General features: G+C 36.2%; 1 protein-coding gene across 6 annotated transcripts in view; it reads left to right on the forward strand.

The window, feature by feature from the left end:
• Window positions 1–1,252: 1,252 nt before the first annotated feature.
• The window catches only part of YTHDC1 (YTH N6-methyladenosine RNA binding protein C1), a 32,844-nt gene continuing 9,503 nt past the window's right edge, over window positions 1,253–24,593 (forward strand). For 4 of the 6 annotated variants that reach the window (XM_072620916.1, XM_072620917.1, XM_072620918.1 and 1 more), the window contains exons 1-10: window positions 1,253–1,604; window positions 12,634–12,735; window positions 13,113–13,417; window positions 13,558–13,927; window positions 18,098–18,187; window positions 18,697–18,750; window positions 19,284–19,378; window positions 21,643–21,751; window positions 21,827–21,944; window positions 23,533–23,617. In XM_072620916.1, the coding sequence (XP_072477017.1) occupies window positions 1,577–1,604; window positions 12,634–12,735; window positions 13,113–13,417; window positions 13,558–13,927; window positions 18,098–18,187; window positions 18,697–18,750; window positions 19,284–19,378; window positions 21,643–21,751; window positions 21,827–21,944; window positions 23,533–23,617 (1,356 nt within the window). In that variant the 5' untranslated portion in view covers window positions 1,253–1,576. The remainder of the gene's footprint in view (window positions 1,605–12,633; window positions 12,736–13,112; window positions 13,418–13,557; window positions 13,928–18,097; window positions 18,188–18,696; window positions 18,751–19,283; window positions 19,379–21,642; window positions 21,752–21,826; window positions 21,945–23,532; window positions 23,618–24,593) is intronic. The other 2 variants (XM_072620921.1, XM_072620922.1) reach the window with 1 other exon arrangement.

A 24,593-nucleotide genomic window follows, 5' to 3' on the forward strand; every position in this document is an offset into this window, starting at 1 on the left:
CTCATCAAATGCAGATTCTTAAAATCTGGTCCGCTTGTACTGGTATCATAAATAGCGAAGACTGTCTAGGAATGTTCCCCCACTATGACTCGAGTCTTAATAAACTCGCTGCTTGGACTGAAAGAAGTTTTGTGTGGTTGAGTTCTTTCGAGGCAGACCCTTGCCCTGTACTCTTTCATTTTGGAGTTCCCAGCACCCCTAGACTGGAACAGAGACAGATCTAGAGTTGTCACTCTAACTTACACTTTTTTCGTGCTACCAAAGGGATATATTTTGTTTTATCCAGACTTGTGATTTCATTGGAGGAAGCAAATATACTCTGCATCGGTAGGAAATCAGAGTTGCACTGCGAACTCGAGAGATTTTTCCGAGGTTGCCAGGTTAAAGAGTGTCGGAGATGATTTAATTAAGCCCCAATTTTTCAGCTTTACAGGACGGACGACCTATGCCCGAGGCCTAGTTGCTAGGAGAAGCCACAGAGATTTTTTCAGCTAGGGGCAAGGGATATACAGGAAGACAAAAATTGGCCCTGCCCTTAGGGTATTCTAATTTTAAATGGGGAGAGCACAACGCAATAACTTCAGGAAAGCCAGGCCATTTCAGTTACTAACAGGGCGGCCCTCAGACCTTCTAGAGAACAAAAAGAAGCCTGCTTTCCCTGGGCCCCAGAGCAGACCAGGGCGCCTAGCGGGGCCTCCGGGGGCACTCGAGGTCAAGTTCGCAGACCTCCTGCCGAGTCGCACCCGGAGCACGATTGCGATCAGAAAGAAGGAGCGCAAGACGTGCTGCAGAGGGGACAGTGCTTAAGCGTCGGGAACAAAAGGGACTGCGGGAGAAACTCCAGCCCCGACCCGGGCCTCCCGGCCCCGCATTAGGGAGGAGTCCCGGGGCGGCTGAATCCGGACTGGGCCGACCGTCCCTCGGTCTACGTCAGAGCCCTAGCTCCGGAGAAGCTGGGGGAGGGCTGGGGAGGAGTCCCGAGGAAGAGTTGGGGAGGTGGGTCTCGCCCCTCCGGCCCCTCCGGCCCCTCCCCGCGCGCTGCCGTCGCGACCAGACTGGCCCAGGCTTCTAGGAAGAGGCGAGCCCAAGCTTTCTCCCCCAGCCGCCGGGGAGGAAAGGAGGCTGCGCAGTAACGTCACCCCGTCCCCCTTTCCTCCGTTCTCTCCCCGCACTGTGACGTTGGCCGAGAGGAACGAAGCGTAAACAGCGCTGAGCATTGTGGGAGCGGGATTGTCTCACGCAGGAAGCCAGGCTCCATTTTAGCGCCGCCCGCAGCCGCCATCTGTTTCCCCTCCCTCTCCCCTCCCCTTTCCCCCTCCCGGCCCGCTTCTCTTAGGAGAAGGTAGCGGCTAAGGCCCTTAGGAAGAAAAGCGGGGGGAGGTGGGGAGAGAGGAAGGGGCCAAAAGCGAAGCCGGCCGCGGGCTCGGGGGGCTGAGGTGGCGGCGGAGGCCCGGGTCTCGCGGGAGGGCGGACGGACGGGCGCGCGCGGCGGCGGCGGCGGCGGCGGCGCGGACCGCGTTGAGGCGGCGGCAGCTGGAGAAAAAGAAGGAGGAGGAGGAGCTGCATCCTAGGGGCAATGGCGGCCGACAGCCGGGAGGAGAAAGGTGAGTGCGGAGGAAGGGGGACGGCGCCCGGAGGGGGGGAAGGAGCGGGAGGCCGCGGTGGGCCCCCCCGGCCCTGAACGCCCCCCTCGTTCCACAAGGGGGGGTGGGGGTTTCTTCTCTCGGGTCACTCTGCCCCCACCCCCGACTCCCCAGCCCGCTGGGAGGAGGACAGGCCTAGCAGCCTTCGTTCGGCGTGGCCTCTTTTAGTCGCTCTCCTTTCCATTGAAGCTCCTTTTCTCTTCTCCCGTCCTGGCCCTTCTGCGCCGGGAGCAGTTTTTGCTCCATTTTTGCCCGGGGTGGTATTGGAGAAGGAAAAGGACGGGTGAGAATTTGTCTGGGTGCCCGTGGAGGCCTCTCGGCCTGCTGCGTAGACTCTACCTGACCTTTCCTTTCCACCCTCCCCTTCAGATTTCCCTATTCCTTCGTGAAAAAGCGGATTATAAAGACCTCGGTTGTGCCAGAGAAATTCCTCGGATTGTGAAATCTCTTTGAATACATATCCCTGTCTAGAGAATTCTAAGTAAACGGGAATGTGGCAGGATTTATTGCTGTTTTATTTCGTTAGTAGTTGTTTGTCTTGAGGTTAACTATGGGCAAATCTCATCGATACACGTACACACGTCACATACACAGATACTCAGATATTGTAGTTTTATTCGGTAGTGACTTTTTCTAACCTGGTACTTTTCGTGACTTGAAAGATTGCCTTCCCCTCTTCTCCCTCCCATTTCATTGTCAGAAAGCCAAAAAATACCAGCCTAGATTATCAAGGATATGTATATGGTGCATACAGAGTTTAGGTTTTGATAATTACTTTTCTTTTACAATAACTCTTGCTATTTTTGACATCTATTAAATCAAATTACAGTGGAAAGGAAATTTTGTAGTCATCTGGACCAACCTCATTTTACAGATAAGAAAATTAAAATTCAGACATTTCAAGTGATTTACTTTCAAGGCCAGATAACCAGTAAGTGACAGGTCAGGCATCTGAACCCAGATCCTCTGAATCAATCCAGCTTTCTTCCTTTGCACCTTTGACTTTTCTTATTTTTGATTCTTTTTGAGGGGTGATCTCTTTTTGAAAGTAGAGACAGTGTGGTATAATAGAGTGAACACTGGCTTTGTAGTCAAAAGATCTGGCAGGGTTTCTGTCCAGTCTTTGCTACCTGTAAGATATGGAGCAAATTATTCTCAGCTTCTGTTTGCTTTTCTGCAAAAGGCAGCTAGGTGACTTAGTCAATAGATAGCTGTGGTTGGAATCAGGAAGATCTGAATTCAGATGTGACCGTAGACCCTTAATAGCTTGCATGATCCATGGCAAGTCACTTAAGTGTCATTTGCCTCAGTTTCTTCAACTGTAAAATGGGGTTAGTAATAGTACCTGCCTCCCCAGGTTGTTATTGAGGGTCGGATGAGATAACAATGGTAAAATGTCTGGCACATAATAGGCCTTACCTACATGTTTATTCCTTTTCCCTTCCCCTTCCTCTTGTAGGTAATGGGATCTCCCTTGGCTTCTTGCTGCTGCACTTTTCCTAATTACCTGCCTACAACAACAGTGGAACTTTCTCTGCACTCTCTTCCTTGACAGTGGATGTCCCCTAAGGCTCTATTTTCTTCTACCCTCTGCTTTGCTCTTGACACATTTTCCCAACAGAGCTTATCTAGTTACATGGTTTCAACTATTTGAGTTGTGCTGAAGATTCCTAAATCTACATCTATCTGATCCCCTTTTTTCATTTTGATGCCTTGTCTCACTTCACTTTCAGTATTAATTTGTTGTTGACAGAGGTACCATCATTTTTCAAGTCTCCTAGACTAAAAATCTTGACTTTTCTCTCAACATGGTTATGTCCTTATTTAGAAATCCCATTGCCACAGTGCCCCTTTCACTTTAATTCTTGGATTATTGCAAGAGGTTCTACCTGGGTTTCTTGACTCCAGTCTCTTACAACATCTGCTACCAGAGTAATCTCCATGAAAACAACTTTAGTATTGTCACTTCCCAGCATTTAAAAAAAATTAAATGTTAAAGACTTCTAATGATGTTCCTCTCCTCCAGCCTGTCTAAATCTTATCTCTCTTTGCTCTCTAGCAGAGACCTCCAGGATTCTCATATGTTTCTCTTAAGGTTATAATTATCATTTCTGTGCCTTTTGCTCATCTTCTGTAGCCTAAAATAATCTTTCTCTTCCTCCTCATTCATCTAAATCTTAGGCATCCTTCAGGCCCAACTTTTGGAGTTCTACTTATTTCATTCAACTTTATTTGACTATTTTTGTTCCCTCCCTGGCTCACATTTATGGTTTCTTTTAATTCCAATGGCATTTCTTAATGTAGTGACATCTACTTTCTCTACTTTCAGTTTTTCTTGTTTATTACTCTTGTTCCCAACTAGACTATTTCTTGAAAGCAAAGCTTATGTCATATGCTTTTATGTCTCTAACACAGTGCCAAAGTCAAATAACTGTTATTAAAACTTGGGAGTCCATGAATTTGGTCATTTTTTAACATTCTGATAACTATTGAAACATAATTGGTTTTCTTTCTAATCCTATTTATTTTTTGCATTTTATTCTGGAGAATCTAGTCTCCACCAGAGTGCCAAAGGGATCCATTTCGTACACACACACACACACACACACACACACACACACACACAAAACTTTTATAGCAAGCTTTCTCAAACTAATTTTGACCACTTTGGCACTTGAAATAAGTTCTTCAAACCTCTGATTACTGAGCAAGGAAGGATTTTGGAGCAAAAGAAATAATTTTTGTGCTGAAAAATTGACATGTAGAAAGTAGGTTTGCCACTTAAAGTGCATCATCACCACTATCCCTTATTCTTCACACATGGGAATGTAGAGCACCATTTGAGAAACGCTGGTTCATTTGGGAAGATGTGATGAGTAAAGTGTAAAAAAAAAAAAAAAACCTAGATTTTTGGTAATGGGGTGTAATTCAGGTAACCTTTGGATTTTTCTTAAATCACTGTTTTCTGAGATTGTGAATCTCAGGTCATTATATTATTTAAAACTTTCTTAAATTTCATTGCTCCCATTTAATGTAGAAGTACAAAAGACAGAAAAGGAGTTTGAAGGTGGAAATGATATTTTACCTATAAATAAAAGAGGCAGCTTGGAATAGTTGATACTAGACCTGGATTTAAGACTCCCTGTCACAGAAATTAACTAAATGGGCAAGTCATTTAACTTTTCAAATGCACTAGTAACTCTCAGACTGTAAATTACAAACTAACTGCTAAGCCACATTGGAGGCTAGAAATACACATAGCTAAAATTTCAGTTTCTTACCAAAAGAATATAAAATAGAGATTGCCTTTAAGTACTCTTAGTTCAGCTCAAAAACTGTATAGTCAGAAGTTTTAAATATGAAAAGATGATACAGCAAATTTCTGGGTTGTAGTCCTGAATATTGAAATAGGAAAGATGGATTTTAGTACCTAGGCCTCTTAAATTTAGTTTTGTGATTATGGGGCAAGGCAAAATCTCTCCTAGCTTCTAGTTTTCATCTCCTGAAATGGAGGATAGTCATGCTTCCTTCTGAACTCTACCTCACATGGTTATTGTGAATATTAAGCTAGATAATGTGTATAAAGCACTTTGAGCTGTTATTTTTACAGGTGTGTGTGTGTGTGTGTGTGTGTGTGTGTGTGTGTGTGTGTGTGTGAAGGGTAAAGGGAAATAGCAAAGAGCAATTCAGGGATGAGTCATAATTGAGTATTGGCATGGTATTGATATCACTCTCAGTAGTATAATTGATCAGTCTTTGAAAACTGACAAGATTTTTTTGTCCCAGAGACTTATAGTTTCTCAAATGAATGTGCCTACCTGTATTTCCCCTAGATAGATTTTTTTCTAAGTTGGCTAATGTTTATAGGTCACCAGAAGAGCCAGTGACTTAAGTATATACCTTTTACTAGATTCTTAATCCTTGAAAGCTAGGAGACATCTTTACAGATCAGGAAACTGAGGCAAAGAATAATTAAGTAGTTAGTTTGGAGTTGATTAATGTTAGAGACAGTTAAAACTCCAAATTCCTGACAGTGTCCGAAGATCTTTTAACTGTGCCATGTTTGACAGCTGTCTTATTTTAAAGTTACTGAATTCAGCAAACCCTTTGATCATAAAGATTCATCACAAACTTTTAAAAAAAGAAAACCTCACATAAACTATAAAATTATGTTAAGTAGATTAATTTCTATAGTGCAGGTGATTTTTTTTTTGTTTAATTCCATGTAGTCAAACTCTTAGAAGGTACTGGAGCTGTTTTTAAATAGAACTATGTTTATCAGCTTTGTGGTAATAGTTGAATCTTAGTTTCAGCTATTTTATTTTGAATAGCAAACCCAAACTACACGGCAAAGTATTTTTAAAAATAGTGGCTGCTTAATTTTCTCTTACTGCATCAGTTATACTTCACTTAAGTATTTTAAGCATCTGTGATTTCCTTAGTATGAATATTCCATCCATTGTTGCCCTTCACACATTCTCTATTCCCCCAACTATCCTCTAAGCAAATGACTTGATATGATCTTGGGGAGTTATAGGTCCATTACCACCACCCCAAAAAAGAATCTCTCCAAATTTAGGTAGGCCTGACAACCAGATACATTGGAAAAAAATGCTGGATTCAGAGTCCAGGATCTGAGGTTCCAAACAAAGCTCTACCACTTATTATTTATGTGATTTTGGGCAAATTGCTTAACCTAAGCTTAAGATTCCTCATTTGCAAAGAGAGAGGGAGGGTTGGATTAGATGACTTCTAAAGTCTCTTCCTCTCATTGTGAACCTACGGTCTCCTAATCTTGGAAGAGAGACAATTTATTTTTATTTTTCTAAAGACTATGCTATTGTAATTTATCACCATAGAGCTCAAATCCAGGTAAGCCTGAATTAAAGTGGCTAACAAAACTCACATTTTTAAAGCACTTTAAAGTTTACATAACATTTCCTGAACAGCTCTGTATTATAAACATTGAAAATGTCCCTTATTTATTCCTCAGATGAGGAAACTAAGGTTCATAGAAGTGACTTTTGAGGATCTGGCAAAGACAGATGTCTGAGTTGGGATTGGAACACAAATCTCCCTGGGAAGTCACTTAAAAGTCACTGTTTGACTTAGTTTTCTCACACATAAAACTGAGCTGGAGAAGGAATTGCCAAGAAAACCCCAAATGAGTTCAGAGTCAGACAAGACTTCAATGAAACAACAGCAACAAAACTCCTGTCTCTACTCTGACATTTTAAAAATTATTATTCTCACAGATTGCTGGAAGAAGATATGTGCCTTTAAAAAAAAAAGTTTGTTACCTTTTCTTTTACCCACCTCCATTTGAATCTTTCCTTGTTATAAAGACAAATATTTTGTAGAGCAATGGAAAGACTGCTCTGAATCAGGCTTTTGGTTCAAATTTTTCCCCTTCTACTTAACTACCCCTGTGACCTTGTGCAAACCATTTAGCTTCTTGGGGCCTCAGTTTCCTTATCTGTAAAATGAGAAAATTGGACTAGAATAATTGCTAAATTCCCTTCCAGATCAAAAATCTGTTATTTTAGTAAAGGCAATTGACATTGGGACTCTGACTACCTCATTTATATCCATTCTAACCCCTCAGCCAAGAAGTAGTTATGTTCACATTTTTCTGTTTTTATCATTCCTTGGTTTTGCTTTCTGCATTCTGTATTACTTATACAAGTCTTCCCATTCCTGAAATTCCTGTTTCTGTTGTGGGGGAGAGCACAAAAATATCCCATTAAATGTATAAATTAAATTTTGTTCCTCCATTCCCCAGTCAACAGACACTCGTTTTGGTTAATTTTTACTACCTTAAAAGAGTATTGAATACACAAGAGATAAGACATCTTTAAAACATCTTTGTGAAAATGCTTTTCCCACTCTTGTCACAAGTTTGGGTTTTGTTGGTTTTGGAGTCAAAAGACCTGGGTCCAATCCCATTTCTGCCATTTGCTACTTGTTAGCTTAGGCAAATCATTGTAACTCCCTTGGCCCCTAATTTCTTGATCAGTAACATGAACACAATTAGATGCCATGTCTAGCTTTTTAAGCTTGATCTACGCTTTTTCAAAATGAAGTTATTTGACTACTTAGTGAGAACTTTAAAAATGAGTAGAACAAAGAAAGTTTCAGTAGATTGGAAGTATTTGAAGTACTTTCAACTTGTCAAAAGATGGAGAAACAATTGAAAGGTTACTCAAGTCATGATGTTATTAGCATCTGATTGTAAAAATCAAGTCCATTTTGTGATGGTCCTTAGGAGCAACATCTTCCTACCATGTTACTCAGCAAAGTGACTAAAATAGTGGGGTTGAAGACTTACTGACATTGACTTGCTTATTCCTTATGCTGTATTTTCTTTGCTTTATGAAATTGATCGATACCGAAATTTTTACCATAAGGAAACCTCGCTATAGTGTCCTGGATCTATGCTGTGGGTCCACCTTACCATATTATCAAAGGTTCATGAGTAACTAACTGAACCCTATTAGATTCTCTGGTCCTGGATGCATCCACCTGTTACAGGTTCATCTATGTTGTAGTAGAGTTCAGGTGTATGTTTTGCATTCATTATGAAAAAGTAATTATGTTCATAACACAACTTGAGCTAGAAAAGTAAAATTATGTAATTAGTTTGAGAGAACTGCATGAGTAACAAAACAGCCATTGTTTATCACATTTGTCATTCAAAAGTGGCTATAATTATCTACTGTCTAATATGTTTTACTACCTAGTATAAAGCAGAAAATTAGCTCTATGTGAACTCAGTTTCCTCTTTTAAAAACAACAAAACCCCTCAAAGGCCTTAATCAGGTAAGATCATATTTCTTTCAAAATCCCTGAGGAACCAAATGGTCTACAGGATTCAGAGGTCTTAGTTATGCTAGACAGGTGAGGACACTTAAGCTATTACCTTGGAACAGATAACAGTTCTTGGCTCTAGATCATGTTGTGTCTGAAAGTGAAAGAATCTTGAGTTTTAGGACCCAGAAATTCATAGAATCATTTGTATTAGATTGACTCTTAGTTTGGGATTTCTTGCTGTTTCTAGGCTTTGTTTTTACATATTCTGACTGAGGGAGATGAATGTGAATCCTATCTTGAGAGTAGTGTTGTATATTTGATAATTTAGGGTGTGTGTGTGTGTGTGTGTGTATGTATGTTTATATTGAGGGATGGTATCGTAGTATATAGAGAACTGACCTCCAAACCAGGAATACTTGTGTTCATTTTCAGTCACTTACTGATTGATGATGGCTGGGCAACGTCTGGCAAGTCACTTAATTTCTTAGTGCTCTAGTTGCCTAGAGTCTAGGCCATTCTCTAAGACTGGAAGGTTCTAGGCCCTAGATTAATAAGAATGTCTTTAATCTAGAGTTCTATATACCAATAAAATCACAGATTCAGAACTCATCCCTATTCCTATTCCTCTGTTGGTCAGCATGGCGTATTGAAAAGAACACTAAACTAGAAGTCCAAAGATTTGGGTTACAGTTCTTGAACTAGCTCTGTGTCACTTACATGGTATATAGCAAGTAAGGGCTTAAAAAATGCTGTTTATTCATTGTGTATTGATATGAAGCAAATTAGTGGCAGAGATGTAAAACCAGGGTTCCAAATTCCAAGTTCATTGCTTATCTGTGTATATTGGATTAAAATTGCTGAAAATTTTATACAAGCTAGTGTGTTTGTGTGTGTGTGTATGTGTGTATGTGTATGTGTGTGTAGTAGACCTGGATTTGAAGCATGGACCTGCTACTTAATATCTACATCAGCTTTGATAGGTCACTTTATATCTCTGGGCCTAGTTCCTCATCTGTAAACTGAAGGTATTGGACCAGGTGGCCTGTAAGGTGTCCTTCCCTTTTGAAAATCTATGATTTTCCCCGAGCATATGAGCACAGATTTTAAAAAAAAATGATTGATGAGATTTGTGTATCCTAATGTATAGTAGCACACTTTGTGGCAACTTATTTCTATAAACCCAGTGTTGTCAAAAACTGTAGAGGCCAAGAAAGATGAGAACTGAGAAAAATCCATTGACTTGTAGTCGTTGATTTTTTAATGAGCTGTTCTACTAGAGTGTTTGGGATTTGAAGCTAGATTGTAATGGTACACAAATAAGTGGGTGGTGAGGAAGTAAAAGCATTTGAGTATATAATTTATTGGTGAAAAAAAAGTGGTATAGGATGATGACTGACTAGATGTCGAGGTCAAAAGACTTTTGTCCTTCAAGTAAAGGAGAGATGGACCTGGCTGTTGCTGAGAAGGAGCCAGTAAATAGGGACTAATGTAAGAGAAAATGATCCTTTAGGTTATATAGAAATTACAAATTCTTCCCAGTTTTTCTTTCCATTTTAAAACTAGGGCAAAACTCACATCTAAAACTTTGACAGGAATCATGAAACAACTATAAACATAATTCTTAAAAATTCATCCATGACTACACTTGTTTTTAAAAAAGGGAAAGATGAGTTACTGCTCTTCTATAATAATGCTTCACCTCCCCTGTGTCTGTAATCCCTCTCTGTTCGTGATCACATCTAGAATAGGATCCCTTGCCCCCATATTTATCTTTATATTTCCAGTTTCTCCTTATCTGTTTTTATTACCATTCAGTCACTTTCCCCCCCCAGTCTTCTGCATCTACCTCTCATCCTTAACAATATATTGAAAGCTGTTTACTCTTATAAAAGTAACATGTTTTAATGCTTTTTGTATTCACATCAGTCATTTTCACCCCAATAACCTATTCTCTGTTGGATCCTGCCTTGTGACAAAGTTGTCTCCTTCAGCACCTTCTGTTCAAAAGGAGGTGTCCTTTTCTACCATTAGGGAGGAGATGTGTTTCATTATTTTTTCATTGGGACATTCATTATTTGTTATTATTGTGGTAGTGGTGGTTTTTAAAATTTTTACTATTCAGACTTAAACTTCCTTTTAGTGAACTTTTTGTTTACACAATTATAGCCAATTTACATGTGGTTTTCTTTGTTCTGTTTGTTTCAGACTATATCAGTTCATAATTATCTTTCCATCATTGTTCTCTGAATCCTTTGTCATTTCTTAAAGCAAAATAACATCCATTGCATTTGTATGCCACAGTTTTTTTTTTTCAGCCATTCCACAATTGATAGGTACTTTGTTTCTAATTCTTTGTTACCACAAAGAATGCTGCAATTAATATTTTAGTATGTTTTGGTGTGTGTCTTTGACTTCCCTTGGAGTATATGCTTATTAACAGGATTGCTGGGTCAAAGAATTGAGACAGCTTAGTTCCTTTTAAAATTCTGCGTTGAAACTCAGAATGTTTGTACCACATTATAGTTCCACAAATGGTCTGTCAGTGGTCCTGTTTCCCCACAGCCTGACTGTCCTGTACTGTCATCTTTGCCAATTTGTATGATGTGAGGTGAAATTTCAGCATTGTTTTAATTTCCATTTCTCTTGTTTTACGTTTGGAGAATTCTTTGTGTAGCCATTTATAGTGTATAATTCTTTTGAAAATTTTGTTCACATCCTTTTTGCCACTTATCCAGTAAGGAATGATATTATATGTTTGTGTAAATTTCCTGTCAGTGATATTTAAAACAGATCTGTTTCCCATTCTGTAGTATCCTTTCTTCACTGATTTTATTTTTGTAAAAGCTTTTATTCTGTATTATCACAATTATCTGTTTTATTATTGATGTTTCTCCATCCTTCTTGCCACTACTTATGTACCTAATCTCTTCTCATTTTCTAGTGTTTTGGATTCCTACCAACCACAGTACCTTCAGCAGCTTTGCCCAGTCCAGGGGCCTTTTCTCAGCTCTGCAACCTGATGCGTGATTGATGATGTTCTTCTTGAAATACTCATTTCATCCTTTGGCTTTCGTGGCAATACATTTTCCTCATTCTTTCCTATCTGGTTTCTCTTCTAACTCCTTTAAATTACTTTGATTCTTGACTTTCTGGCTTTAATTTTTTTTTTCCACTTGGAGAGCTCAACTGTTTCCACTCACTGCAGTTGTGACATCTTTGGGCTGATTACCATCAATTTCCCAGTCATCCAGGTTTGAAGCCTTGGATTCATCTTTTGAGTCCTTCATCTTTTAATCTGATTTCTCAGTTTATCTTGTTGCTTATTGTTTCACAATATACATCTCCAGTCTGTTTCTTCCTCTTCTTCCACTTTCTAGTCTCTCTTTCATCACCTCATACTCAGTTAGCTTTAATGGTCTCCTAATGATAGTTCTGAATCTGTTGTTTTCCAATCTATTCTCTTTATAGTTGGATTTATTTAGACCTCTTTTCAGCCCTTAATACCTTCCTTTTTCTCAGTACATTGAATAGCAATTCTTTTTTGCCTTTCATAGATCATATATTTCAAGCTGAAAAAGATTTAGAAATTATGTCATTAGTCTCATTTTGTAGATGGGGGAGGTGAAGTGAAAAGACTTGCCTAAGATCCCACATGATCTGTACTAAAGTCTTCTTTTTCCAGAAGCAGTTTTTTGTTTTGTTTTTTACTATCTACCCAATTTTACATTGCCCAGTCTTCCTAATGAGTATCTTTTACGTTAATTAAGTCAGTATCTTTACTTTGACAGCACACATAAGTGCTAATTCTTGCCAGTGCTTTTTGATCATTCTGCTTCCCTGTCTTTGAATGGCTTATCAGTAAACCCCCATTTAAGTTCTCCCTATACAAATTCTATCCAATTCAGATTTGTCTTCTTCCATGGAATCTTAAAATGTAATTACTTAAGCATTAATTTATCATTCTTTGAATTCCTACAGCACAAAAGTCTTTTACTAATTCTGTCCTGCCTTGATTGTTTTTGGTATTAATTCTGGCTCCTCAACTAAATTATATACATCTTTGGTGCAGGGGCCTTGTCTTACACTTCTGTTCCCTCACATCAGCTACCCTAGTATTGAACACATAGTAAGCACTTAGTACATACTTGTTGATATTTACTCTTTCTTTCCTTTTTTTTAGATGGAGAACTTAATGTTCTGGATGATATTTTGACTGAAGTACCTGATCAGGATGACGAATTATATAACCCTGAAAGTGAACAAGATAAAAATGAGAAAAAGGGTATGGGAATTTTTCATTGTTTTCTAGGAAAATAGCTCTAGTGAAAGCAGATGTAAATGTTTTGATTGCTTAAAAAAAGAGTTTTGACTTATACCTGGCATTTATTAGAAGCACATTTGAGGGCATGGAAGAGCACACTGCTAGACAAGAATAATTTTCTGTAGATAAGAAGTGTGTGAAATTTCTCAAGTTAAAGACATTCTTAGAAATCATTGTAGAGACTGATTTTCAGGGTATTTTGAAATAATATATTTTAGTCGACAGGGCTTATTCTTACAGATGATTATTGTTGAGAAGTCTTACTCTTTTTGTTTTTCCCTGTGAAATATATGCATTACATTTAAAGTGTTTATAGCTTTTAAAATTCTCTTTTTAAGGTTCAAAAAGAAAAAGTGACCGAATAGAAACTACTGAAAGCAAGAGACAAAAACCTTCTGTACATTCAAGACAATTGATGCCAAAGCCACCTAGCTCATCTATTAGCAATAACAAAAGAATAATTAGTACAAAAGGAAAGCCAGTAACAGAGTATAAAAATGAAGATTACCAGAGGTCTGAACGAAAGACCCGTTTATCAAGTGGCAGTTCCAGAGAGCCATATAAAAGTCAACCTGAAAAGACTTGTGTCAGGAAAAGGGATCCTGAAAGAAGGGCCAAGTCTTCCACACCAGATGGTTCACAGGTAGTAAACATTTTTGCAAGTATAAAAAGAAAACAATTCTCTGATGCTTTTGTGAATGAAGCGTATTCTTTTAGAACTATTTGTGCATCCTGATGGTATATATTATATGACTGCTGATTCCCTTTTTCTTTAAACATCAGAGAATTAGGCATGATGTGGATAGACGGCACAGCAGATCAAGCCTTTCTTCTAAAGAAGAGGTAAACTCTGAAGAATATGGCTCTGACCATGAGACTGGTAGCAGTGGCTCTTCTGAAGAACAGGGAAACAACAGTGAGAATGAGGAAGAAGGAATGGAAGAAGAGGAAGAGGATGATGATGATGGGGAAGATGAAGAAGAGGTAGAAGAAGATGGAGAGGAGGAGGATGAAGAAGAATATGAGCAAGATGAAAGAGACCAAAAAGAGGGAAACGACTATGATACCCGAAGTGAAGCCAGTGACTCTGATTCTGAGTCTGTATCTTTCACAGATGGGTCAGTCAGATCTGGTTCTGGCACAGATGGATCAGGTATATGCTACAGCTGCAAATGAATACTTTTTTTTTTTTAACATTGATTTAATTAGCTTTTTTTTCTTGAATGCATCCAGACTGACTGAATAGACTTCAAGAGGACAATCATAGTATTTAAATTTAGAGCTTGAAGGGATCTAGTCCAACCCCCTCATTTTACAGATGAAGAACTGAGGGCCCAGATAGTTGGTGTGACCTGACCAATGTCACACAGGTAGTAACAGAATTGAGATTTGAAAGCAGGTCCTCTTGCTCGAAATCCGTCACTCTTTTCAGAATACCAGACAGCCTCCCAAATTGACTATTGGCTTACCTTTCATGCAATTTCCAGGATATTATCAATTAAGATTTGAGTGTGTATGTAAGTAGATATACGATTATGTTACATTATCTTCAAATAATTTCACAACAGTGAATAAAGTTTTTAGTGCATTGCTAGAAATTACACTGCCAACCTGTGTTAACTAAATAATGGAGGATGCCTTCCCTTTTTGTAGTGAATTGTCAAAGTTCTTCAAATATAGCAAGGAAATTGGTATATATTGTTGCATCTTCATGTTCTAACTCCTACATTCTTTAAGAGGAAATGGCTAGGTCTTTGAATTGAAATGGGTTACGGTGAGTTGAAGAATAGTGACTTTAACTGTAAAACACCTGCTATACCCTATTGTTTAGTTTAGTTCTCCCACTTCTTACTTTCTGTATAGGCATCAATACTTGTAATAAATGAGTGCTTCATAGATAGGGCCTAGAGAATGTTGTATTTGCTATATGAAAGTAGATTTATCATAAATAATGTTTGTGATCAATTAAAAAGGCATTTTAATTATCTGCTTTGGAAGTAATTTTCTTTTATGGAATACATCAGTAACTTTTTAAAAAACTTTTATCAAGAAGAAATTTCTGGCTTTGGAAGTAAGTTGTAACTAAGTAAACTTGGATAATAAGACAGTTTTTTTTTTTTTTTTTTTTTAATAAGACAGTTTTAATAGAATATATTATTAGCTACTCAAAAGGGATGCATTCCTGGAAAACTTACTTTTCAGTTAAGGAACTTAATTTGAACCTTCACTAGGTTTATTTGGTATCTAAATGAAACAGTTTCTCCCTGCCTGAGACCTTTAATGATATGCAGATTAACCATTTGTGTGTAGAAGACCCATTTGGATGCCTAGATTCATAATCTATATCAATCATAATTAGTTTACTTTTGAAATTTCATAGTAATTCACTATGTTGGCAAAGTTGTTATTGGTGGTGGGGAAGAAGGAAGGGTGTACAGTTGATGAAGGAGATGAGAATGAGTTACCAGTTTATAGCTTTCTATTTTTGTGAGTGTGTATATATTAAAGATTCATATTTTCTTAATTGAAAGTGAGGTAAATATTCTTTTATCTCTGGGAAAGCCCTATTTCTTAAATTGATTTTTAAAAATAAAATTTTGCTAGTAGACATTTAAATATGAATTATGTCTTCTCTTGAGTGACACTATTACTAATGCTTTGTCTGATGCTGTTGAGGCCCAGGGAAAGGGCCTTGCAGTACCTTATTAATTTGGCTTATTTTTTTTTTCCACATCACAGTGGAAGTTACTATTAGTACTTTTATATAGCCACAGGTGTTTGGGGACAGTCTTAAAATCTTAAATCAGGTTTGCTAGCCCAAGAAAATGAAAGTTGGAAAGTGATAGTAGGTTCCCCATCCTCAAATTTCTGTTGTATGTATATATGTGTGTGTGTGTGTGTGTGTGTGTGTGTGTGTGTGTGTGTGTGTTGTATGTATTGGCAGAGGACAGTGTTTTCTTTGAACTATTTTATAAATTCAATCTGAAATATGCAAAATGTTTGATTTTTTTTGACAGAAAAATTCCCTGCCCTTAAGCGCTAGGGTGGAAATCTTCTACTGTTTCATGGGATGGGACTAAAGTACAAATCATTTGTAGCCATTTAAAGGAGTTAGATGCAGACTTTGCAGAGGCTTGGAACATTCTATTTGACAATATGGAAGCTACAGGAGATAAGAAAGGAAAGGAACCTAGATTATTATTCTAAATTTTTACGTAGTGTCCTCTATTCCTGAGATATATTCCTTAAGATAATAGGATCCCAGATTTAGAAATATAAGGGACCTCTGAGGACACCTAGTCTAACTGCTTCATTTTAACATTTGAGGAAATTGAAGCTCAATGAGGTTTAATGACCACAAGTGATAGAGTAAGAACCCAAGTCATCTTCTGACTCTAAATTCAGTCGTCTTTCCACTATTCCATGCTGCTTCTCTGCCTTTCAGTTGTTCTTTTCCTTCTAGTCTCAACTCAAGCACTATTTCTAGTTCTATGATCCTGTCAGTTGACAGGACTTGTATCTCCTCGAATTTTTCTAGCGCATGTTGAATCTCTCCTTTGCCCCCATCACATACTACTATTTTTAGTATACATATGTGTGTACACACACACACACACACACACACACACACACACACACACACACACACACACACACACACACACACACACACACACACACACACACACACACCCTACCTTTCTTTATGTCTGATTCTTCCAGTACAATGTAAGCATGGGGCTTTATAATTATTGGCTGAATTTGCGATCAAATTGTAGAAAAGTAATCAGTATGACTCATAAAACAATTGTTCACTAAGATTAAGTAGATTTCTGATATAATTTAGCTCTTAATATAGAATAATTCACCTTTGAAATCTCTTAATACCACCTTTTCATGCTAAATGCTGTTTGCTCCATATCCTTGTTACCTATCTGAAGTCAGAGAGTTATTAGAATGAGGAAAAAGTAGTATGAAAGGAGTACTTATCAGGAATTAGCAGGCCTAGATTCTTTCCTGGTTCTGTCACCAACTCTCTATGTCAATGTGGGCAAGTCACAGTCTTGGGCCTCAGTTTTTTAGCTGTATAATGAATGGATTTGAACTACACAATCTCAACAGTCCTTTTAAGCTCTAACATTCTGTATTTTAATTCTGATGTATAGTAATACTCCATGTTATCACAGGGTTTTATCTGAAGAAATGACCCCCCCTTAAAATCAAAACTTCTACTTATGGATGTCAGCTTTAATTAACAGATTACTCTAGGAATACTTATAGCTAGATTTTGTTTTTCACATTTTAGGGGGAGATTTTTATCTGAAGCTGCTCTGCTCCTACCTTTTCTGAGAAAGACTGAGGTCCACGAAGGACAAGAAAGCACTAAAAAAAAAATCATGAACCTCTTTTTCTAGAAACAGATCTTGATTATAGTTGTCATCAAATTTTAGAGCACACAACAGAATAAAAATAACAAAGTAATGAGAAGCCTTAAATTAGCTGGGAAGAATTGTAGTGGATGAAAAAGGAATGGTAATTTGGGGAGATAAATTGTATTTACACATATCCATGCCATTTGTGGTTTTTTATTTCTGTTTTCTGAAAAACGTCTTTTTAAAGTTATCTCATTTTTATATCATCACTTTGGATAGTTGTCTAGTATTCAACATTCCAATGAAACACTTACTGAGTTTTGGTTGATATACATAGCAACAGGTTACATTTGGTACATTAAGGTTTGCCAAATGCTTTACATATTCGTTGTTTTTATTAGTTTCTCAGAGCAATTCCGTGAGATAGTTGGCACAAGTAATATTAACGACTTTACAGATGAAGAAATCAAGGTTGAGGATTGATTACCTAACATAGTAAAGTGGCAAACTTCAGTTTGAAACCAGGGCTTCTGACTTTTTTAATTTTTCCAAGTCTTAAAATTTCATTTTTTGCTAGCGAAAATTTACACCAGATATTTCCAGAAGTGTGGTGGCAGATTTCATTTTATTGAAATTACTTTCTTAATTCTCTTTTCTTATCTGTTAAATGAGGGAAGTTGGACAAGATTATCTCTAAAATTCATTCTTTCTCAAAATCCAGTGATTCTTTGATATTTTAATGGTCTTTATCATCCTCTTTACAAACTGTATATTTGATATAGAATATACATTTGGGAAGGTTGAGGAATAGACAAGTCGCATAGTAATAATGTTTTCTCATTTGGGGGTGCGTAAGGACCTGCTATGTAACTGATACTGTATTATGTAGCACCTGTGTTTTTATAATAGATATTACACTGTTTTTCCTAATTATTTTGGGTTTTTTTTAGATGAGAAAAAGAAAGAAAGGAAGAGAGCCAGAGGCATATCTCCAATTGTTTTTGATAGAAGTGGAAGCTCTGCATCAGAATCCTATGCAGGTATTTCCTTTTGATTGTTTTTATTACTGATTATTATCATGTTTATAACTTTAATACATGGACTAAAAATGCAATGACATAGAAATACTGTGTGGAAACTAGTTTAGTGTGAAGTTGTTAATGTCAGTTAGTTTTGATTTTTGGCATGTTCAGTGTAATAAATTACTCTAAGGGAAACTAAGCTTTTTCCTGTATTATTTTAATGCTGTTCTGTTACTGCTTAAGTGATATTTTCACTTTTATTTTTCTTGGAAGATGATGATTCAGTGACTAGTTTTCTGAGTGTGAAACTGTTCAAATATATAGATGAAAAAAACCAACCAAAACCCACAAAAGAACTCCAAAAAACAAAACACTCGTGCACATTGAACAGTATTATTTTTGTGTGTGTGGGTGTGCAAGGAAGGATAATTTGTCATGAATGAGAATTATATGTGACAAGGCTGTAGAAATTGTGTCTTATCTCTATTAAGGCTCAATCTGAACAAATGTACTTTGGCTAAATACAGGTTCAGAAAAGAAGCATGAGAAATTATCATCTTCCGTTCGTGCTGTCCGAAAAGGTATCATTTAAATTTGAAAACAAACAAACAACTTTTTAATGCATGCCGCATCATAAGTCATTGTTTTGCCTTGTCTGTACTTCATTAACAATTTATAAAGTAGTAATGTTCCGATATATTTGTAAAATTGGCATTACTGTAAGTTTATAATGCCTTATCTTGATTTGTTACTTCATGTTATTTTAGCACAACAGAAAACATTTTTCCGTCATATGCTTTTATAGGCATTAGAATAATTTTTATTCTCATGAATACCTAAACCATATGTGGTACAGTTAAAATCCTTTTTAAAGAGTCGTCTTTGACACTTGGCAGAATAGCAGTGTATCGGAACATCACTAAGTTTCTTGGCTTTCATGTTTTTTCTTTTCTGAAGCTTTGCATTGTGTTTTCTGTTGCATAGTTTTCCAGGTGTGAGGGGGTTTTCATGATTTTCAAGACTTTAGTTGGGGTCTAGAGGGCTAACTAGAATAAATTGAATTTAAAACCTGGTATGATAGTAGTTCCATCTTAATTTGGAATTTATTTTTCAGACCAAACAAGTAAACTTAAGTATGTTCTTCAGGATGCAAGATTCTTCCTTATAAAGAGTAACAACCATGAGAATGTCTCTCTTGCTAAAGCCAAGGTACAGCATCAGTTGAAAAATTTTTCTATAAACTTTCTCTAAGTACGTGAACTTGACCTTTCCCTCTTACAATAAGGTAAAATATGAAATATACATAAAAACGATTTAAATATTATAGTCTCAACTATAAAGAGTAACAATCTTTCAACTTTATATAATTTACATTGTAGCCAGTTGAAAACTAAAAGTATATGTCCTGTGCTTGTGGTTAAAGAACCTATGTTACTATGTTAACTAAATGTTACTAAATATAGCTCTTCACTGGGGCATTGTGATGGAACTTTTTTTTTGCCAGAAGGGCCTTATAACAGCTACATTGTATAAAATTTTAAGAACATTGCAGTTAGAAGGTAATTCTTAAAACTTAGATCAGTTTTAGTAGATGATGCTAGACCGGGAGTGAGGAAGACCCCAGTTCAAATTGGACCTCAGATACTTCCAGCTGTGTGACCTTTGACAGGCAACTTAATCTCTGTTTGCCTTGGTTTCTTCAGCTGTAAAATGAGGATAATAATGACACCTCTATCTCATGGGGTGGTTGTGACATTAAATGACCTAATATTTTTCAAGCACTTAAACATAGTACCTGGCATATTATGGATGCTATAAAAATGCTGCTAATCTTATATGCTGTTAGCATCATTATTATTGGTGGGGAATCTTATGATTATTTTAAAAAGGCATCTTTTTCCAAAGGAGACTTTTTTTTAAGATTATTATTTTGTATTTGGTTCATTCAATTTTGAACATTTTGAAAATAAAATTTTTTTTAATAGACCTTTAAAAATAAAGCTTATATGTTTAAGGTGAATGATTGTTTGGAAATAAAACAGTCAAGCATTGCTTTGTTAGAAGACTAGTGACTATTTTGGAAGCTAATAGAAAAATAGAATGAGTCTTTAAGGTCCCCAGTAGACATGCCCTCCACCCCCTAATTATATTTTTCATTTATTGGTAGAATATGAACTTTTAAAGACCTAGCATTTCTTTTTATCTTTATATGTGCTTAACTTTGTGCATTCATTTTATTATGTGCTCAAGAAACCTTGAATAAATGGAGAATGCCTTTCAAAGGAAACTGGACAATGTTATAGGAACTGGAAACTTCTTTATTATTTTATTAAGTTCAGTGTTTTTTTTATCTGTTACTTAAAACTGTCTCATTCATGGTTCCAAAGGATTAACTTTATAAAGCATATTGTATTGCGAGCTAAACTAAGAACTTAACCTTTCATTGAAACTTTTCTAACATTTTTAATCCTAGCCAGTCAGGATTGATAAGAGCATATTGCATCAAGAAGGTAGTCTGAGTGTATCCAGTGATCCTTTTCAGACTTAAGGGTTAGAACTTAGGTAGTCACCAATGTTAGAATACCTTTTGTATGAAAGGAAGGAAAGACCTTTGGGGTTCAAGTAGTGCTCCCTGCAACTTTGTCCACCACATACACTTTCATTAGAATGATGTATTAAAATGATTGGTTGTAGTACCCTAGGAATGGGTTTTTTGCATTATTGTCCAGGTAATTTTAGGAGAGATACAGGGGTGTGTGTGTGTGTGTGTGTGTGTGTGTGTGTGTGTGTGTGTGTGTGTGTGTGTGTGTGTGTGTGTGTGTGTGTGTGTGTGCGCGCACTCCTGTTAAGAAGTAAACTTTGTTATATGAAAAATTGAATTAAAAATTTTAAGCTACAAGTTAAGTGATGATTATTTCCTTTATAGTGGGTTTCCATAAAAAAACCATAAACGGATTGTATAACACAAACACAGTATTCCTCTAGCCCCACTTTTTTAGGGTCATGAACCCCTTTGGCAAACTGGTGAACCCCATCAGTGTCTTAGAATAATATTTTTAAATATATAAAAGAAAATACTCAAGATTACAAAGGAAGCTAATTATATGAAATATACTACGAATATACTCTTTGTGTATGTATATATGTGTGTGTTTGCTTTTCCTCACCTTTATTTCTATGTATTTTTAAGTATACACCTATACCATTCCCTACCCAGTTAACCAAAGTCCTTATAAGCACCTCCCCACCAAAAAAAAAAAATTTAAAGGAGGGGAAGGGGGGGAAGCAGGTTAGTATCTGGCCACATTTTAAATGATTTGATTTAATAAGAATCAGATTATTTTATAATTATCAAAGTAAATGACAATTTTCAGCTATAACTGTTTGATTTTGTGATACACTGGCTCAGAATGTTTTTTACTGTGTACTTTCTTGCGTTTTAAATACCCACTTTCATGTTCTTTATGTTGTAGGGTGTATGGTCAACACTTCCAGTAAATGAAAAGAAGTTGAATGCTGCATTCAGATCTGCAAGAAGTGTTATTTTGATATTTTCTGTAAGAGAGAGTGGAAAATTTCAAGGTAAAAAAATTAATTTTTATTATAAGACCAGTTTTTTGAGCTAGCATCTATTATATTATTATTTCAATTACTCAGGTTTTGCAAGACTCTCTTCGGAGTCCCATCATGGAGGATCTCCTATACATTGGGTTCTGCCTGCAGGAATGAATGCTAAAATGCTTGGAGGTGTCTTTAAAATTGACTGGATTTGCAGGTAAATTATAAACTTTAAAATTTTTTAAAAGATTAAATTTCCTTAATTTTGAATTAGTTTTTTAAAATGATTATAATGCAGACTTACAAAATTCTTTCATGTTAATTTAATGTTAATGTAAAAATTTAAAATTAATGTTAATTTAAAAATTATTGCCAAATGATACCTTTCCTGAAATTTCGGAATTTGGACAATTAATACTTCTAGTACAAAAAAGAAAATCATTTGCATAGTTTTTCCAGTTATTCAGTACCTTTTATAATCTAGAAATAGAATACAGGACATTGAAAGAATTTGCATATGTTGGGTTTAATCAGAATTTTTGTGTTTCTAAGACTTCCTTTATTAGTATGAGAGCATATTATAAGACAGACATCATAGGCATAGGCATTAGAGATAGAGAAGACCTTACTTTATTTTATACCTCTCTCCTCTCTCCTATTTTATAGATGATAACAGGCTAAGAGTTTCTTCTTGGGTACATAGTAGAGCCAGAATTTTGAATCTGATTCATTATGTCAAAATTAATTGGGCTTCTGTGATTATGAATAGACCTCAGAGGCTATGTAGGTGTTTTAACTTCCTCCTTTTACTTATTGGAAAAGTTAGGCCCAGGAACTTGCCCAAGAATAATATATAGATAGTAAGTAAGAGAGGTGGGATTTGAACCCAGTTGTTCTGATTTCATAACTAGTATCCTGAAGTAATAAATGGTACATCTTTCTTTTTTTTTTTCTTTGGCTACCAAATTGCTACTCTGAATATTTTGTCATATATAGAAACCTTCTTGTTACTTCACTCTTTTGAGGATATGAGAGACTCATATTTTTAAGTAAAATTAAAATGTATGTAAACTGTCATCATTTAGTATTGCCTCATCTATTAAGGAGATAAATTCTGTGAACTCCTTTCATTTTCATTGATGATCATTCAACCAAGAGTTATTTATTTCTACTATATAGTGAGCCACAGGGGTTTGCAGAAGTATAAGATAGAGATAGAAGCATGAAATTTTTTTTTTTAATAACTAGAAGGGAAGGTGTCTTAAAATTATTTCGAGAAGCTGAGTGACTTGACCCAAGTTAAGAGTAATGCCAGAACCATGATTGGAATTCAAACTTGTCAGTTTGTAGTCCGCTGCTTTCTGCTTTGTGGTTCTTACCACTAAATGAGCTTATAAGATGATTGACAGATATATAATACAATAACAAGTTTATTTTATATTACTATGTGACACATCAACATTATATTTAAGTCTATATAACTCAAGTGTTCTGTATTACTGAAATCCAGCGTGACAACTTTTTGCCCAATTGTGGAGATTATGATCACTTCTGCCCATTTGTGGATGATGTAAAAAAAAAAACTAGGTACAAGCAAGCATTTCTGTCATGTCCTCGGTCAGCTGAGCAATCTAGTTTTACAAATTGTCATTATTTGTGAAATAATCTCCCTACATTTTCGTATATTAAAAATGGAATTTCTTATGTTTAAATTAGTTTACTATGGGAATGAAATAAACTGTTTTGTGTAAGGACCTTTACTAAGAACAATTAATTAATGTGTTTGATGATACTTCTATATTCAGGCGTGAATTGCCCTTCACTAAATCTGCTCACCTTACCAATCCTTGGAATGAACATAAGCCAGTTAAGATTGGACGCGATGGACAGGTTTGTTAGTTTAATTGAAGCTTTTAATGAAATTAAAACAACAAGTGGTTTGTGTTTAAGTTCTTATTTTATAAATCCTCATCAAAAGCCATTTTGCTTCAGTATTAAAGTATTTTTTAATTCTGTTTTACAACTCAAAAAATAATGTCTTTAAAATAGTACAGAGGAAAATAAGAATGAACAACACAACCTGAAGCTTTCTTTTTCAGAGCTTAATACTTATTTTAATTAGAATCACAGATGTTAACTTATGTGTTCTCCTTAACATCATAACAGTTGTGATGCTCTGGGGTAATACAATCTGGGGAAACTCTTTAAGAAATTAAGACTTGAGGTTTTTATCTTTTGAAGCCTGGATGCTGCTTTGCCTTTTTGTAGATTCTCTGACACATAGATTCTATAACTTCCAAATTTACTGACTAAAATGAAGCTTAGTGAAATGTATTTTAATATAGAGTATGGAAAAATTCTTTAAAGGTTAATTTTACAATGTCACTATACATAAAGTATTTTGAAGAGGGATTGAAGAAATGTTTTGGTTTTAAATAACCATAAATATCCTAATAATTTTCTCCATTTCAGAAGCAGAAATAAAATTAAGTATTTTCAGTCAGTGCTTAAATAAACTAATAATACAGAAGTGAAAATTACGTTACATTCACTCTGAATAATCTTAAGTGTTAATTGAAAAACACCGAGTTATATTTAAAAGTGTAGTTCTTTCATTAGTTTATAATTATGAAAATTTCACTGAAAACAAACTATAATGAATACGTGAGTTAAGTTGACCTGATTTGTGACTGCTACTCATGAGTTAGGTTATTAATTTTAGTAAGTTAATGGGATTATCATTTTTTCTGTGTTTGGACTCCATCGTAGGTGATAACTTTGACTTGACATTTTTGTATTTTGCATAAAAGGAATATTCCTTTTTCTGCAACTGTGATCATAACAATCAGTTATCAACAAAGAACTT

This window comes from Notamacropus eugenii, chromosome 6 (assembly GCF_028372415.1).
Source record: "Notamacropus eugenii isolate mMacEug1 chromosome 6, mMacEug1.pri_v2, whole genome shotgun sequence".
NCBI lineage: Eukaryota > Metazoa > Chordata > Mammalia > Diprotodontia > Macropodidae > Notamacropus > Notamacropus eugenii.